Source organism: Eumetopias jubatus, unplaced genomic scaffold, assembly GCF_037043125.1.
Source record: "Eumetopias jubatus isolate StellerSeaLion01/CBP00866 unplaced genomic scaffold, mEumJub1_p1.0 scaffold_10, whole genome shotgun sequence".
Classification (NCBI taxonomy): domain Eukaryota; kingdom Metazoa; phylum Chordata; class Mammalia; order Carnivora; family Otariidae; genus Eumetopias; species Eumetopias jubatus.
Window position 1 is genome coordinate 86,898,981 of NW_028274816.1, and position 16,055 is coordinate 86,915,035.

At 49.4% G+C, this 16,055-nt stretch overlaps 2 protein-coding genes across 2 annotated transcripts; both read right to left on the reverse strand.

The window, feature by feature from the left end:
- Window positions 1-344: 344 nt before the first annotated feature.
- LOC114216111 (E3 ubiquitin-protein ligase TRIM65-like) lies at window positions 345-7,466 on the reverse strand. The gene is given in 8 exon segments (XM_028112435.2): window positions 345-1,252; window positions 1,873-1,935; window positions 2,157-2,319; window positions 3,707-3,940; window positions 4,151-4,246; window positions 5,334-6,001; window positions 6,298-6,341; window positions 7,459-7,466. Coding segments are annotated over 8 exon segments (2,184 nt in total).
- Window positions 7,467-7,801: 335 nt separating this feature from the next.
- On the reverse strand, window positions 7,802-8,366 carry LOC114216160 (large ribosomal subunit protein eL34-like). Its single transcript, XM_088028156.1, has 2 exons — window positions 8,164-8,366; window positions 7,802-7,952 (listed from the first exon to the last, which is right to left on the reverse strand). The coding sequence occupies exons 1-2, from the start codon at window positions 8,364-8,366 to the stop codon at window positions 7,802-7,804; spliced, it is 354 nt and encodes a 117-aa protein (XP_087884282.1).
- Window positions 8,367-16,055: the final 7,689 nt, after the last annotated feature.

Consider the following 16,055-nt stretch of genomic DNA (forward strand, 5'->3'; position numbering starts at 1 on the left):
GTGGAGAGTGGACAGCTTCAGTTTCACATCTGCTCCAGAGGTTGAAACAGCAGGTGTATGAGACGCTTTGCTCTGGTCAGTAAGCCCTCAGCCTTTCTTTGGGCCTGAGATCAGCCTGGGGTCCTCGCCTTAACCTCCCAGCCCCAATTAAGCAACTGGGACAGAACCCCCCAAACCATCGGTTAGGTGCCACTCTCAGCCGGGTCACCTGCAGGGGAGGAGCGGAGAGAAGCCATCTGCTCCAAGCCCCGCCCATTCAGGCCACAGGGCCTTCGGGAACACTTCCCTGGGCCCCCGGTGCCGGGACCAGCCTGGAGAACCAAAGCCAGGGGCCTCTATGGGGCTTAGGAGGGTGGTCGCCACGGTGGGGGACCCTGTGCACCCGGGTCAGGAATCTGCCCTCCGGAGGCCACCGCACTGCCCCCAGTCCCGGGGGAACTCCAGCCTGCCTCAGAGCCCTTCTCCTGGGGCTGCGGGAACGGAGGGGGTCTGCCTGTTTTCCTGGGATTCCCGGGACGTCCGGGGCCGCGGGTCGGGAGGCCGGTGGGCCGCCCACCCCATCCCTCCAACCCGGGGCGGGGACCCCCGGCGGCGCCCGCCCCCGGCGCCCCTCCCCGCGGGTCCAGCCGGCGCTGAAGTCCAGCTTTATTGACCGCTGCCTCCGCCCCCGCCCCCGCCCCCGCCTCCGCCTCCGCTTCCGCCTCCGCGTGCTGCTTGAGCGTGACTGAGGCGCCGCTGCTGACCATGACCGCGGGGTAGAGCGGCTCCAGGAAGCGGACGAGGAAGCGGTAGAGCAGGCTCACGCCGCCCGCCACGCAGTAGAAGGAGAGGCAGCCGGCACCGCAGTCGAGCGCCACGCCGAGCGTGCGGTGGTAACCGCCGTGCAGCACCGTCTGCGTGTTGTTGTGCCACACGGAGAGCTTGAGCGAGTCCCACTCCAGGCACCACGAGTAGGGGTTGCGGCCCAGCAGGTAGACGACGTTGCGGCGCGGGCGGCCGCCGGGCGGGCGGCTGCGGCGGTAGGTGAGGCCCAAGCACACCCACGAGTTGGACACGTCGGCCTCCCAGTAGTGGCGGCCCTCGGACAGGCCGCGGGAGCACAGCACCTGCGACCACTGCTTGCAGCCGGGGAAGGAGCCGCCCGTGGCGAAGGGCTCCAGCAGGATGCTCAGGTTCAGCACCGAGTGGGTCCCCTTGAACAGGAACAGCTCCTCGCTGGCCGTGGTGGGGTCAAAGTTCAGGTTGCAGTAACCTGGCGGGAGGGGACGGGAAAGGGAGCCAGGGTGAGCGCCCCCGGGGCTGAGGACAGGAGACTGAATGGGATTGAGGGAAGTCGAGGGCTCCTGGAGGAGGTGACTCAGGAATTCACCAGAGAGACCCACTATAGCTCAGAGAAGTCACTGAGATGGGCCTCCCAGCTCTGCCCAGGAGAGGGGCTGCAGAAGCATCAAAGGAAAAGGGAGATTGTCTGAGGAAGAAATGGACAGTGTCATCCAAGCTGGCTTGGCTAAAGCCCGGGGCTGTGTGTGTGTGGGGTGTGGGGATACTGGCAGGGACCGAACTGAGGGCAGAGGTTGTGCCCCACCAGAGCCAGGGAGGATGGCAGAACCAGCAGCTGGGCGGTAGGCAGGTCCTTGCCCCACCCATGGGGTAGGACAGGGTAGTCCTCCCTTCCCTATTAGGGCCTTGGAGTCACAGGCTGAGTCCTTCTGAGATCTTCAGTTGTAAGTGGGAGGTCAGAGAGCTGGCATCTCTCTGGAGCCCTGGTCTGAATGCAGGTGGGGCTGGGGAAGACAAGGCCCCCCCGTGGGGCAGGGGGGCTGCTCCTTTTTTTCCCACCCCTTGTTCTGGACCCCAGCACTGAGGACTCACACTTGAGAAGTGTTTTTCTGTCCACAGCCGGGGGCAGCACCTCATAGGAGTTCATTTTAATGCCTGGGGGAGATGGAGGGGCTTTGCTGAGGACACTCTTACAGCCCAGCGTCCTTCCGGAGAGAGGCCTGGGCTTCCAGGAGGCTGCGTCACCTGGGGGAAGATGCACAGGGGCAGGCAGGGCTCTCTGCAAGTGCCTGGAACCCCGAACACTGCCCTGTAGGGCAGTCCCACCCCCCGAATGCAGGTGAGTCTCCAGTGGCCCTGGGCTTCCCGGTACTGACCCTTCAGGAGGAGCTGATTGATGAAGCTGAGACCCACATCCATCAGCCGGCTGCGGAGCTCCGCCAGGGTCTCTGGCAACTGGAGGAAGGGCTGCTTCTCCTCACAGTTGGTTCCCATCAGGGGTTCCACGTAGGCAGGGAAGTGCTTCAGCCTGGGGAACTCCTGAAGGCAGGGAGCAGCCGGCGGTACCACCTGTGAGCCTGGGCCCAGGCGGATGCCAGGAGCTCCCGCTTATGCTAGGGGCTCGGGGGTCCCCAGAATCACGGGGCAGGTGGAGAAATGGCTCATTTTCAAACCTGGACATCTCTCCCCCTTCCTGCTGGTTGTGAGGTCTTAGATGAGGGCTTTGCCAAAAGCGTGGCCGCTGTGGCCTAGTGCATTAAGCAAAGTGTATGAGAAAACAATGGGAAGAGGATTTTTGAGCTTTTAATCACTTAGTGAAAAACCTTGGGGCGCCTGGGTGGCTTAGTCGTTAAGCGTCTGCCTTCGGCTCAGGTCTTGATCCCAGGGTCCTGGGATCGAGCCCCGCATCGGGCTCCCTGCTCGGTGGGGAACCTGCTTCTCCCTCTCCCACTCCCCCTGCTTGTGTTCCCTCTCTCGCTGTGTCTCTGTCTGTCAAATAAATAAATAAAATCTTAAAAAAAAAAAAAAAGAAAAGAAAAACTTTGCCAAATGTTTCCTGGTGTGTGTGCTGGGGCCGGAGGGGTGGGGGGGCGCTGGACACGGTGAGCAGCAGCTCTGGAAATTAGAAATCTGCTCCCGGGCACGTGATACCAGCTGAAGAAAGGAGGTCTAGGCGCCTGGGTGGCTCAGCCGGTTAAGCGGCTGCCTTCGGCTCAGTTCATGATCCCAGGGTCCTGGGATCGAGCCCCACATCGGGCTCCCTGCTCAGCGGGGAGCCTGCTTCCCCCTCTCCCTCTGCCTGCCTCTCTGCCTACTTGTTCTCTCTCTCTGTCAAATAAATAAATAAAATAAAAAAAAAAAACCTTTAAAAATTAAAAAAAAAAAAAAAAAGAAAGGAGGTCTGTGCTGAATCCGGAGTTCCCCAGCACGGGGTTTGGGTTGCCCTGGGCCCCGCTGTCACCCAAACCTCTGCTGGCGACCCTGCCTGCTACCCTCTTGTAGCAGCAACGGGCTGGAGACCAGACCAGGGCTGGGGAAGGGAAAGGGATTTCATTCCAGGCTATATGGATTGTTCTGGTCTCGCTTCCATCCCTGGCCTGGGGGAGTCTGGAGAAACATATAGACTGTGGCAGATACTTGGAATCCCAGGGTCCACTCCCTTCTGTTCCAGGGAAATGAAGGCAGGAAAGTTAGGGTAAGGCTGAGTGCTGAGGTGGAGGAAGAAGCCAAGGGGGTTGGTGTAAGCTCAGGACCTATGGCCTGGGATGGGGAGCCTCCCGGAGGCCGAAGAATGGACAAAGAGATGCAGCCCCGAACGCTGATCACTTAATCCTAGGTCTGGGCAGATCTGGTGCGCCTGCAGGTGGAGGGGGTGCAGAGGCTGGATCAGGGCCCGGGGCAGAGACTGGGGTGGATGGGGCCTCGCCTGCAGAAACTGCTGATCACTCCTGTTGGTAAGCAGGGTGCAGAGCCAGATGCTGTCCTCCTCCAGCTTCAGGAGCCGGTTGTGGCTCTGCTGGATGGAGCTGCCTAGCCTCCCCAGAGCGGCGGCCTCCTCTTTGGCCACAAAATCCAAGACCTTCATCTGCAGCTGTCTGACCTCCTGGATGATCTCTGAGAAGCAGGTGTTCACCTCCTCACGTGTTGTCTGGATCAGTTTCTGTTGGGGGGGGGTGGTGGACGGTGTGTCGAGAGGCATCTCTGAGCCCCGGCCGGGCACCCCTAGTCTTATGGCCTGGAGTGTGCCTCGGCATCCTGTTGCTGACTGCCGGGCTCCATGACATCCATGCCAAGGCCTGAGAGGGCTCCTCAGCCTGATGCAGGGCACTGTGGGGAAGCCCGGGCCTGGGCGAGGGCGGGCCAGCCTTACCGAGAGAAAGGCCACCTGCCCTCGGTGCTTCTGGCTGTGAGAGTTGATGATCAGCATCTGGTTTTCCACATTGACCTGGACCTTCCGAACCTCCACCTGGGAGCGAGAGGGAGGAGGAGAGGGCCCTGATTCAGAGAGGTGGCCTCAGAGAGAAGCCCTTCTAGGAGCCCAGAGGAGACATACCTCTTACATTCCTAAGATGCCTACATGAGAGAGACCAGAGCTGAAGGGCGGATGGCCCAGGGTCTACCCTCTGCTTGTGGTCTCTCACTCCCTGAGACTCTCACCCCTTTCTTAGGACTCAGGTTCTCTGCTCCTGACCGTGACGACCACTCGGTCTCAGGTTACAGAAAGGGGCTGTGGAGGGTTCAGGGGCTTGAGAGGCAGGAGTGGGTCGAGGAGGGACATATCAGATATGGAGCCCCGGAGATACCTTGCTGGGGGTGGCCCTGCCTGGCCCAGGCAGCCCTATGTCCTAAGTCCCTCTACAGAGAAGCCTTCAGTGTCCACCCGTTCTAGCGATGGGCACGTTCTTGTTTATAATAGATGACAGAACTGTGCCATTCCAAGTGCCTGTCCACGAACTGTTGCTGGCACACCATCAAGTTAAGAAGCTTAAGCCAGCCTATAAATCAACACACTGCTTGCTTTGTTGACCAAGTCTTGCTGTGGAAAAAGTGTGGTGGTGAGCTCAACAGGGTGGTGAATGGGTTTACATTCCGGCCGGAGCTCCTGGCCGTGGACCGTTCCTGGGTGGCTGTGTGGGAAGAGCGCCCTTACTGAATACACGTGAGGGAATGTCTGAAATCTAAGTGTTCCCCTCGAAAAAGCAGTACAAGTATATTAAACAAAAATTGAAAGTAGAGAAAAGGAGGGGATCTGCCCCACCTGATATGACAGGTTTTCTCTCAGACTTCCCTTTTGCTGTGCAAAACAAACAAACAAACAAAACCAAAACAAACAAACCTAGAACTCGTACATACAACTCGGGACCCTCGCTCATCGACCTCGCCAACCCTTTCTCATGTCGTGGCGCGTCTGCCCCCATGACCGTCACTTGGATGGTTGTGTACCTGCCCCCCAAGGACCGGTGTGCCCCAGCTTGTGAAAGACAGTCACATTCCGTGAGAGCCTCAGAACCGTGAGGTCGTGAGGTCCCGGGCCCCCCACCGCCCCCCCTCACCTCCTTGCGGGCCCGCTCCTCCTCCAGGGGGAGGGCATCGTGGTTCTTGTGCTCCTCCAGCAGGCAGGCCCCGCACACGCAGCAGCCTTCCGTGCGGCAGTACACTCCCCGCAGCTTGCGGTGCTTCCGGCACAGGCGGCTCTGGAGGTCCCACACGGGCTCCAGCAGCTGGTGGTCCCGGAACTCCTGGTCCTCGAAGTGGCTGCGCAGGTGCTTCTCGCACAGGGAGGCCATGCACTGCAGACAGGACTTGACTGACTTGAGCTTCTGCGGAGAACAGAAGTCGCAGGGCACGTCCCCGGGCCCTGCCAGGATCCGGGAGGACTCCAAGGTCTGGCCCTTGGCCTGGGTGAAGCAGGTCACCATCTCCTCCAGGATGCAGTTCTTGCAGAGGCGCGGTCTGGAGGGGAAGCTCTCTCGGCACTGGGGGCAGTAGAGGGTCTTTCCCACGGAGGCCTGGTGGTCCCAGAAACCTTGGAGGCAGGGCATGCAGAAGTTGTGCCCACAGGAGGTGGTGACTGGGTTGCGGAACACATTCAGGCAAATGGGACAGAGGACTTGGTCCTCGAATGTGTGGAGACTGCTGTTACTCATCAGGAGCTGGGTTTGGGGATGTCTTGAGGGCTGGGCAGGGGGCTGCAGGGCTGGGTTGTGGTCCTGGGCTGGCCCTGAGAAGATAGAGCAGAGCCATGAAGAAGCCACGGCAGGAGTTGAGGGGCCTTTCAGGGGTGCACCAGTCCTTCCCATAGAAGCAGCTGTCTGCCCATGGGGTACAGAGACGGTGTCATCGGTCAGTCCACACGGGGGGCATGACACGGGGATGGTGTTCTCCGAGTCCCGGCCCTAACTCCTGCAACACATCTTGGACAAGCCAGCAGATGGCAGAAAGAAGTCACATCAATGTCAGGGAAAGGAGCCACTTCTCTGGCCCTTCAGAAGAAAGGTAGGAAGCGCAAGTCCTTACGTGAAACCTGCTACACGTCAGGGAGGGCTAGAGGCTCGGCTGCCCTGGGATAGGAGAGAACACAACCGCCGGGCACTCAGGTGCAGGCGTCTTGCCCTGGTCCCACTTCACCAGCTGTTGGGAGAGTCCCCCTCAGTCCTGTGTGCCCCCACCCCAGCCCTCTCCATCTCTTGGGATCCGATGGCTGCCGCCTTCATACCTTTCCCTTTGGTCACTGTTTCGTGATCTCCCTATCAAGTGGGCCCCCCCTCCTCAAAGATTTCCCCCAGCTTTGTTCCCTGACATCACAGTGCAAGTGTGACCAGCCCCAGCATTCTGCTTGTGATGTCAGCAGGGCAAAAGGTGTGCCACTGGACATGTTCGGCCTCTCCATGGGTGATGCTTTACTCCACAGCCTTCACCCCAGGAGGTGAAGTTGCTGTTGCACCTGGGGCTCTGTGCATTGGACCTAAGGGACTCACATTACCAACCAGAGAGGAAATGGCATCTAAGTGGCAGTTGGATCTTGGACAACTCCTTTAATCTCTCTGGATCATGGTTCTTTTCTTGTGAATTGACAGGGTTGTTATAGGAGATGATATTTCAAGGCCCCTTCTTGGTCTAAAGTTGAATGATCAACATTACCTGACTGGTGATTCTAAAGACTGTTGCTTCCACTCTGGTTCTGATCCTCAGAAGAAAAAAAGGGATGAGCGAAGCAGAAGAGAGATTCCCATTGCTCTATAATTGCTTCCTTGTTAAAGGTTTCTGTTTCCCATTCTCCCCTACCCAACAGGATAAATGCCCTGAAAAGCTTGCAATATATCACTGTCTTGCTCCAATAGGTTAGCGTGGTCCTGTTTGTTGTATAGAAAAGGTAAATAGAAGGCATATCCCTTTCTCATTTCCCCATCTCAGAGGAAAAATCTTCAACATTTCTCCATGAAGTATGATGTTTGCTATAGGTTTATTGTAGATAACTGTATCAGATTATGTAGACTCCTTTTCATTCCTGGTTTGCTAAGAGTTTTTATCTGGAATGGATACTGACTTTTATCTAATTCTTCTTCTGCATCTTTTGAAATGATCGTAAGCATTGCCTCTTTTATTCTGTGAATGTGGCAATTCTGTATTTACTGATTTTCATTCTTAACCAACCTTGCATTCTGGAATGAACTCTACTTGGTCATGATGTGTTATGCTTTTTATATACGCTGGATTCAATTTGTTAATACTGTCATAGGATTTTTGCATCTATGTTCGTGAATGAAATTGGCCTGGAATTTTCCTTTTATGTAATGTCCTTGTCAAGTTTTGGTATTAAGGTATGCTGGCTTCATAAAAATGAGTTCAGGAGTGTTCTTTATCACTGATTTGGAAGAGTAAGATTGATATTATTTCTTCCTTAAATGTTTGGCAGTATTCAGTGGGAAAGCCACCTAGGCCCTGAGTGTTTTTTGTGGAAGGGTTTTTTTTTTTTTAAGCCTTCTGATTTTTTTTATTACTCAAAAAAAGCTTAATTTTTTTATTTAGCTTTCTGACTCTGTGTTTGTGTCTTCAACATTTTAACAATGATTTTCTGCTCCTTAATAAGGAAAGCACGCTTGGTCCTGTTATGAACACACTTAGCACACATGGAACCACCATAGGCCCTGCTGATGTGTTTTTTCATTTTATTTATTTATTTATTTATTTATTTATTTATTTATTTATTTATATAAGACTTTATTTATTTAACAGAGAGAGACAGCGAGAGAGGGAACACAAGCAGGGGGAGTGGGAGAGGGAGAAGCAGGCTTCCTGCTAAACAGAGAGCCCGATGTGGGGCTGGCCAAAGGCAGACGCTTAACAACTGAGCCACCCAGGCGCCCCTGTTTTTTCATTTTAGACAACCTCGTAAGGACTTTAGGTCTCATAGCACGAACTCCTTGAAGTCGGCCTGGGCCCACACCACATGCAGATTTTGGTGCTTTCCCAACCTTCTTGGTATAAAGGTAAACGATTCTATTACCAGGGGTTTGGGACAGCCTAGTTTTGTTAGAGGCTGTATTGTAGGACAGCCTACGACAGCAGGTCAAATGCTGGACCATTCTGAATGCCTATGGATGCTTTCCCCAGATGTGGAAGGGTTATTAATTACATACTCAACTTCTTTCAGAGATTTAGAATTATTCATATTGTCTATTTGTTCTTGTATCAGTTTTGGTAAATGGTGTTTTCCTGGGAATTTGTCCATTTTATCTAAATTTTCAAATTTTTTCGTATAAAGTTGTTTATAACATCCACTTATTAACCTAACATAAAATTTGCATTTTAACCATTTTTATATACAATTCAGTGGTATTAAGTATACTCACAATGTTAAACAACCATTATGTAGTGATCTATAAATAGTGATATAGTCATAGTGATTTATATCCAAAACTTTTTCATCACCTTTAACAGAAACTTTGTAACCCTTAAGCAATAATTCCACTGTACCCTCCTTCCTGTCCCTAATAACGTCTAATCTTTCTATCTCTATGAATTTGCCTATTTTGGGTATGAGTGAAATATGATAGTTGTCCTTTTGAGTCTTATTTCACTTAATGTTTTCAAGGTTCATGTTATAGCACGTATCAGAATTCCTGTTTATGGCTGGATAATATTCCACTATACCACATTTTGTTTGCTCATTTGTTGATGGGCACTTGGGTTGCTTCTCCCTTTTGGCTATCATGAATAACGTTATGAACATGGGTGAATAGATATCTTGAGTCCCTGCCTTCAATTCCTTTGGGTATATACCTTATATAAGGTACTTATAATCCTTATAAAGACTGTAGGATCTGTATTTGTGTCCCCATTTTACATTCCAGATATCATTTGTATTTTTTTTCTTGATAAGAAAGTCTTCAAAGACTCAGCTCTTGGTTTTGAGATTTGTATTATGTGTTTGTTTTCCATTTCATTGATTTCTGCTCTTCTCTATATTATTTCCTTTCTGTTGCTTTCTTGGGTTGAATTTGCTGTTCTAAGTTCCTGAGATGTTTATTAACAATTTTTAGCCTTTGTTAATATTTTCCCCTTTTTAATTATTATTTTTAGATTTATTTATATTAGAGAGAGAGAACAGGGGGTGGGGTGGGGAGGAGCAGGGAGAGGAGGGAGACGCAGACCAGTGCCGAGTGCAGGGCTCGATCCCAGGACCTGGGGATCATGACCTGAGCTGAAACCAAGTCAGACACTCAACTGACTGAACCACCCAGGTGCCCTGCTTATTTCTCTTTTTACTTTTATTAGTTTTGAGGCTAATTAGATGTACACAAATTTATAATCATTGTTTTCCTGGTGAATTGTAGTTTTATCACTACTGGTTTTTTATTATTCAATTTCCTCCTTCTTCTCTATTATCTTGGTGGCTATACTTTTTTTTATCTACTCCTTTTTTTTTTTTTTTTGTAAGCTCTATACCCAGTGTGGGCTCGAACTCACTACCCCAATATCTAGAGCCACATGCTCTACCAACTAAGCCAGCCAGGTGCCCTGGTGGTTATACTTATTTATTTATTTGTTATATTTTAAAAAGATTTTATCTATTTATTTGTTTGAGAGAGAGCACACATATAAGCAGGGAGGAAGGGGTGGAGGGAGAGGGAGAAGCAGACTCCCTGATGAGCAGAGAGCCTAATGCAGGGCTCAATCCCAGGACCCTGAGATCATGACCTGAGCCAAAGGCAGATGCTTAACCGACTAAGCCACCCAGGCACCCCTATACTTTTTAAATTATTATTTTTTGGGTTGTTACCTGAGAAATTATAATATGCATCATGGCTTATCAAAGTCTAATATAAAGCATTACTTTTTTTTAAAGATTTTATTTCTTATTTGAGAGAGAGAGAGCACAAGCAGGAGGCAGGGGTAGAGGGAAAGGGAGAAGCAGACTTCCCACCAAGCAGGGAGTTTGATGTGGGACTTGATCCCAGAACCCTGGGATCATGACCCGAGCCAAAGGCAGACACTTAACTGACTCAGCCACCCAGCCACCCTTTTATTGTTATCTCTTCTTAGATAATGCAGACACTTAGAATACTTTTAATTAATTAATCAATTAATTAATTAATTTAAATATTTGACAGAGAGAGAATGAGAGAGAGAGTGCAGAAGCAGGGGGTGTGGCAGAGGAAGAGAAGCAGGCTCCCCACTGAGCAGGGAGACCACTGTGAGGCTTGATCCCAGGACCCTGCGATCATGACCCAAGCTGGAGGCAGACACTTAACTCACTGAGCCACCCAGGCACACCTATTTATTTATTTTAAAGATTTATTTATGTGAGAAAGACAGAGAGAGCAGGAGCGGGGTGGGGGTGGGGGCGGTGCAGAGGGAGAAGAGAGAAGCAGACATCCGGCTGAGGGTGGAGCCTGACTTGGGGCTGGATCCCAGGACCTTGAGTTCATGACCTGAGCCCAAGTCAGATGCTTAACCAACTGAGCCACCCAGGTGCCCCCTCCCTTTTTAATTGTGTTTTGGTAATGATAAAGTCCCATACTTTATTTATTTTTAAAGATTTTATTTATTTATTTGATAGAGAGAGACACAGTGAGAGAGGGAACACAAGCAGGGGAAGTGGGAGAGGGAGAAGCAGGCTTCCCGCTGAACAGGGAGCCCAATGCAGGGCTGGATCCCAGGACCCTGGGATCATGACCTGAGCCAAAGGCAGACACTTAACAAATGAGCCACCCAGGCGCCCCCATACTTTATTTTTTAAATATTTTTTAAAGTTTTGCCAGCATCCATTCTTTTTTTTTTTTTAAGATTTTATTTATTTATTCATGAGAGACAGAGGGGGAGAGAGAGAGAGAGAGAGAAGCAGAGGGAGAAGCAGGCTCCCAAGGAGCAGGGAGCCCGATGCGGGACTCGATCCCAGGATCCTGAGATCATGACCCGAGCCAAAGGCAGACGCCCAACCATCTGAGCCACCCAGGCGCCCTATTTTTAAAAGTAGGGGCGCCTGGGTGGCTCAGTCGGTTAAGCGTCTGCCTTCGGCTCAGGTCATGATCCCAGGGTCCTGGGATCGAGTCCCGCATCGGGCTCCTTGCTGAGCAAGGAGTCTGCTTCTCCCTCTGCCTGCCTCTGTCTCTTTCTCTCTCTGATAAATAAATAAAATCTTTAAAAAAATAAATTTTTAAAAGTAATCTCTATACATGATGTGGGGCTCAAACTCACAATTCTTTTTTTTTAATTTTTTATTAACATATAATGTATTATTTGTTTCAGTACAGGTCTGTGATTCATCAGTCTTACACAGTACACAGCGCTCACCATAGTACATACCTTCCCCAATGTCCATCACCCAGCCACCCCAGCCCTCTACCCCCCTCCACTCCAGCAACCCTCAGTTTCTTTCCTGAGATTAAGAGTCTCTTATGGTTTGTCTGTCTCTGGTTTTGTCTTGTTTCATTTTTCCCTCCCTTCCCCTCTGATCCTTTGTCTTGTTTCTCAAATTCCTCATATCAGTGAGATCATATGATACTTGTGTCTTTCTCTGATTGACTTATTTCGCTTAGCATAATACCCTCTAGTTCTATCCATGTCATTGCAAATGGCAAGATTTCATTTTTTTGATGGCTGCATAATATTCCATTGTATATATATACACCACATCTTCTTTATCCATTCATCTGTTGATGGACGTTTAGGCTCTTTCCATAGTGTGGCTATTGTGGACATTGTTGCTATAAACATTGGGGTGCAGGTGCCCCTTTGAACTATTACATTTGTATCTTTGGGGTAAGTACCCAGTAGTGCAATTGCATTGGGCTGGGTCATAGGGTAGCTCTATTTTCAACTTTTTGAGGAACCTCCATACTGTTTTCCAGAGGGGCCGCACCAGCTTGCATTCCCACCAACAGTGTGGGAGGGTTCCCCTTTCTCTGCATCCTCACCAACATCTGTCATTTCCTGACTTGTTAATTTTAGCCATTCTGACTGGTGTGAGGTGGTATCTCATTGAGGTTTTGACCTGATGCCAAGCGATGTTGAGCACTTTTTCATGTGTCTGTTGGCCATTTGGATGTCTTCTTTGCAGAAATGTCTGTTCATGTCTTCTGTGCATTTTTTTTTATAAAGATTTTATTTATTTGAGAGAGAGAATGAAAGACAGAGAGCACGAGAGGGAAGAGGGTCAGAGGGTCAGAGGAAGAAGCAGACCCCCCGCTGAGCAGGGAGCCCGATGTAGGACTCGATCCCGGGACTCCAGGATCATGACCTGAGCCGAAGGCAGTCGCTTAACCAACTGAGCCACCCAGGCGCCCCTGCGCATTTCTTGATTGGATTATTTGTTCCTTGGGTGTTGAGTATGATAAGTTCTTTATAGATTTTGGATACTAGCCCTTTATCTGATATCTTCTCCCATTCTGTCGGTTGTCTTTTGGTTTTGTTGACTGTTTCCTTTGCTGTGCAAAAGCTTTTTATTTGGATGAAGTCCCAATAGTTCATTTTTGCCCTTGCATTCCCTTGCCTTTGGCTACATGTCTAGGAAGAAGTTGCTGCGGCTGAGGTGGAAGAGGTGGCTGCCTGCCTTCTCCTCCAGGATTTTGATGGATTTCTGTCTCACATTCAGGTCTTTCCTTCATTTTGAGTCTGTTTTTGTGTACAGTGTAAGGAAATGGTCCAGTCTCATTCTTCTGCATGTGGCTGTCCAATTTTCCCAACACAATTTGTTGAAGAGACTGCCTTTTTTCCATTGGATATTTTTTCCTGCTTTGTCGAAGATTAGTTGACCATAGAGTTGAGGGTCCATTTCTGGGCTCTCTATTCTGTTCCATTGATCTATGTGTCTGTTTTTGTGCCATCGAGTCACATTTGAGTCACATGCTCTTCTGACTGAGCCAGCCAGGTACCCCCGAAGGACACCTTTTAATATTTCCTTTAATACAAGGTCTGCAGGTGACAAATATTCTCATGTTTTGGTTGTCAAAGACGCCTTTATATCATCTTCAATATTGAAGTGTATTTTCACGGGGAATAGAATTCTAGGTTGGCAGCTATTTTCTTTCAGCACTTAGGAGATTTAATTCCACTGTGTTCTGGTTTATATTTTTCTTTTTAAAGACTTTTATTTATTTATTGAGAGAGAGAGAATAATAGAGAGCATGAGAGGGGTGAGAGTCAGAGGGAGAAGCAAACTCCCTGCTGAGCAGGGAGTCCGATGCAGGACTCGATCCCAGGACTCCAGGATCATGACCTGAGCCAAAGGCAGTCACTTAACCAACTGAGCCACCCAGGCTCCCTGGTTTATATTTTTCTTTTGAGAGTTGGCTATATGTCTTATTGTCCCTCCTTTGGAAGTAACTTTCCTCTCCGCTTTTGGTGGCTTTTAAGATTTTCTCCATATTTGTTTTCATCAGTTTTATTATAATATGTGTGTTTTTATTTCTCCTGCTTAGGATTTGTAGTGATTTTTTTTTTAAGATTTTATTTATTTGAGAGAGAGTGAGCACAAGCAGGGGGAAGTAGGAGAGGGAGTAGACTCCCCATTGAGCAGAGAACCCAATGTGGGGCTCGATCCCAGGACCCTGGAATCATGACCTGAGCCAGAGACACTTAACTGACTGAGCCCACACAGTGCCACCCCCCCTCGCTTTTTTAAAGTAGGCTCCATGCCCAGTGTGGAGCCCAGTGCCAGGCTTGAAATTATGATCCTGAGATCAAGACCTTAGCTGAGATCAAGAGTCAGACGCTTAACCAACTGAGCCACCCAGGCACCCCAGGATTTGGTACTGATTCTTGAATGCAAGGATGCTTTCTAAGTATCTCAATGGAGCTTGATTCCAGCTCGGAATTTTCATCCATCTGCCTCTGCCCAGGTTCTGAAGACTGTCCTCAGCCATTAGAGCAGCAGCTTGGTTATTTCCTCCCTGCCTCCGGCAGTTTTTGCTCGCCACTCAGTGTTCTGCAGGCCTCCATGACTCAGCTTTGGTCATCAGTGCCTACTGCAGTTCTGGGCATGCAGTGGCTGTGCAGAAAATGGCAGCAAATAAGTGGATGTCTACTCTAGCCCTGTGATAGAGGTGACAGACCTGAGAAATACTAGCTGCAGGGTACAAACTATCCTTCTGCCAACGAACTTCCTGCACTTCCTCAACCTCAGGGTCTAGTTCAAGAATCTGTGAAGCCTTCCAATCCTCCTTTTTCAAATATGTACTTATTGGCTATCCATCACAATTTAACAAAGCAGGACATACTTTGAGGATGTTGTACTCTTTGATTTGCCAACTGTGTAGAGGGCGCATGTGCAAAGTTATCAGAATGAAATGTGAATAGAAGCAATAGCCTAGCCTTGCACATAAAGAATGATCGAGGAACACCTAAGGGATATTGCTCACAATTTCCTTACAGGAAAGCTAAGACATATACACAGCCTGGGGCGCCTGGCTGGCTCAGTCAGTACAGCATGCAACTGTTGATCTCAGAGTCCATGAGTTCAAGTCCCACATTGGGCATAGAGCTTGCTTTAAAAAAAAAAAAAAGCCATTTAGATAAATTTTCCCTTAAAAGGGTGTGTGTGTGTGTGTGTGCCTGGGTGGCTCAGTTGGCTAAGCATCTGACTTCGGCTCAGGTCATGATCTCGGGGTCCTGAGATTGAGCCCTGCATTGGGCTCCTTGCTCAGTGGAGAGTCTGCTTATCTCTCTGCTTCCCCTCCCACCGGCTCGTGCTCTCTCTCTCTCTCTCTCTCTCTCTCACTCTCAAATAAAATCTTAAAATAAAAAAATACACACAATCTTCTCTCCATGTTGTTTTGTTAGAAATCATTAACAGAAAAATGACATCAGCTGAAAACACATACATTTAGATATGAGACTTAGATTTTGAGCTGTCAAGCTTGACTTGGGGAAAATAAACACGGAGGAGGTAATAGCCACAAAAGAAAGCCCACAAGGGCAAAAGCTACAGCTTGCAAGGGCAAGAACTAGAATTAGTTAGATTGAGTTAAATGTCCATCATAACATTTCATGGAAAACAATGATCTTAATAAAAATATTTTAAAGTAAAAATGAAAATAAAAATAGAAAACAGACAACTTAATTGCACTGTATAGAAAACTCATCAAGGAATTAAACTGGCTTAATGGAGTTAAGTTTACTCTAAGGGAAAGCTTTACTGATGGAAATCTGTGTGGTGTGATTCTTATTAAAAATTTAGCTCTGGGCCGTCACCTGGGCTTTATGACTGAGCAGATTCAGCAACAGTCAAACGATCTGTTGCAAATGCTGATGCTGTATGGAGCCTCCAGTGGTCCCTAACTGGAGAATTACCCTGAAGAACTCCAGGGTTTTGGAAAATATCCATGCCTTCTTTTGCAGATAACTCTTCTCCTTTTGAGAATCAGGTACCTAACCATGGGACATCAAGTGACCATGTGACCTGGACTGCTGGTCACAAACTAGGGGTTGTCTAACCCACCACGCCAATTTGAGTAGTTAACCTAGCCCAGAAATAGATGTCACGGTCTCTCAGACCTGGGAACAGTGAGTGTTGGCACTGTTTCATTGTTGGGGAGAGGGCAAGGTCACCTTGTGTAGAGTACCTGTATCGTGTTATGTAGAGACATAAAATTGTTTTTACTGTTTTAGGTTCAAATACACATCGAAGCATGTGTATGGATGCTAAGCGGCCAGAGGTGGCAGAACTGACTGTTCTTACCTCCCAGCGCCAACCACCCCCCAGACTCTGCCCTGTGCCACTGGGGCTGGAAAGCTGCCAAGCACAATTCCCCTTTACCAGCTCATTCCAGGAC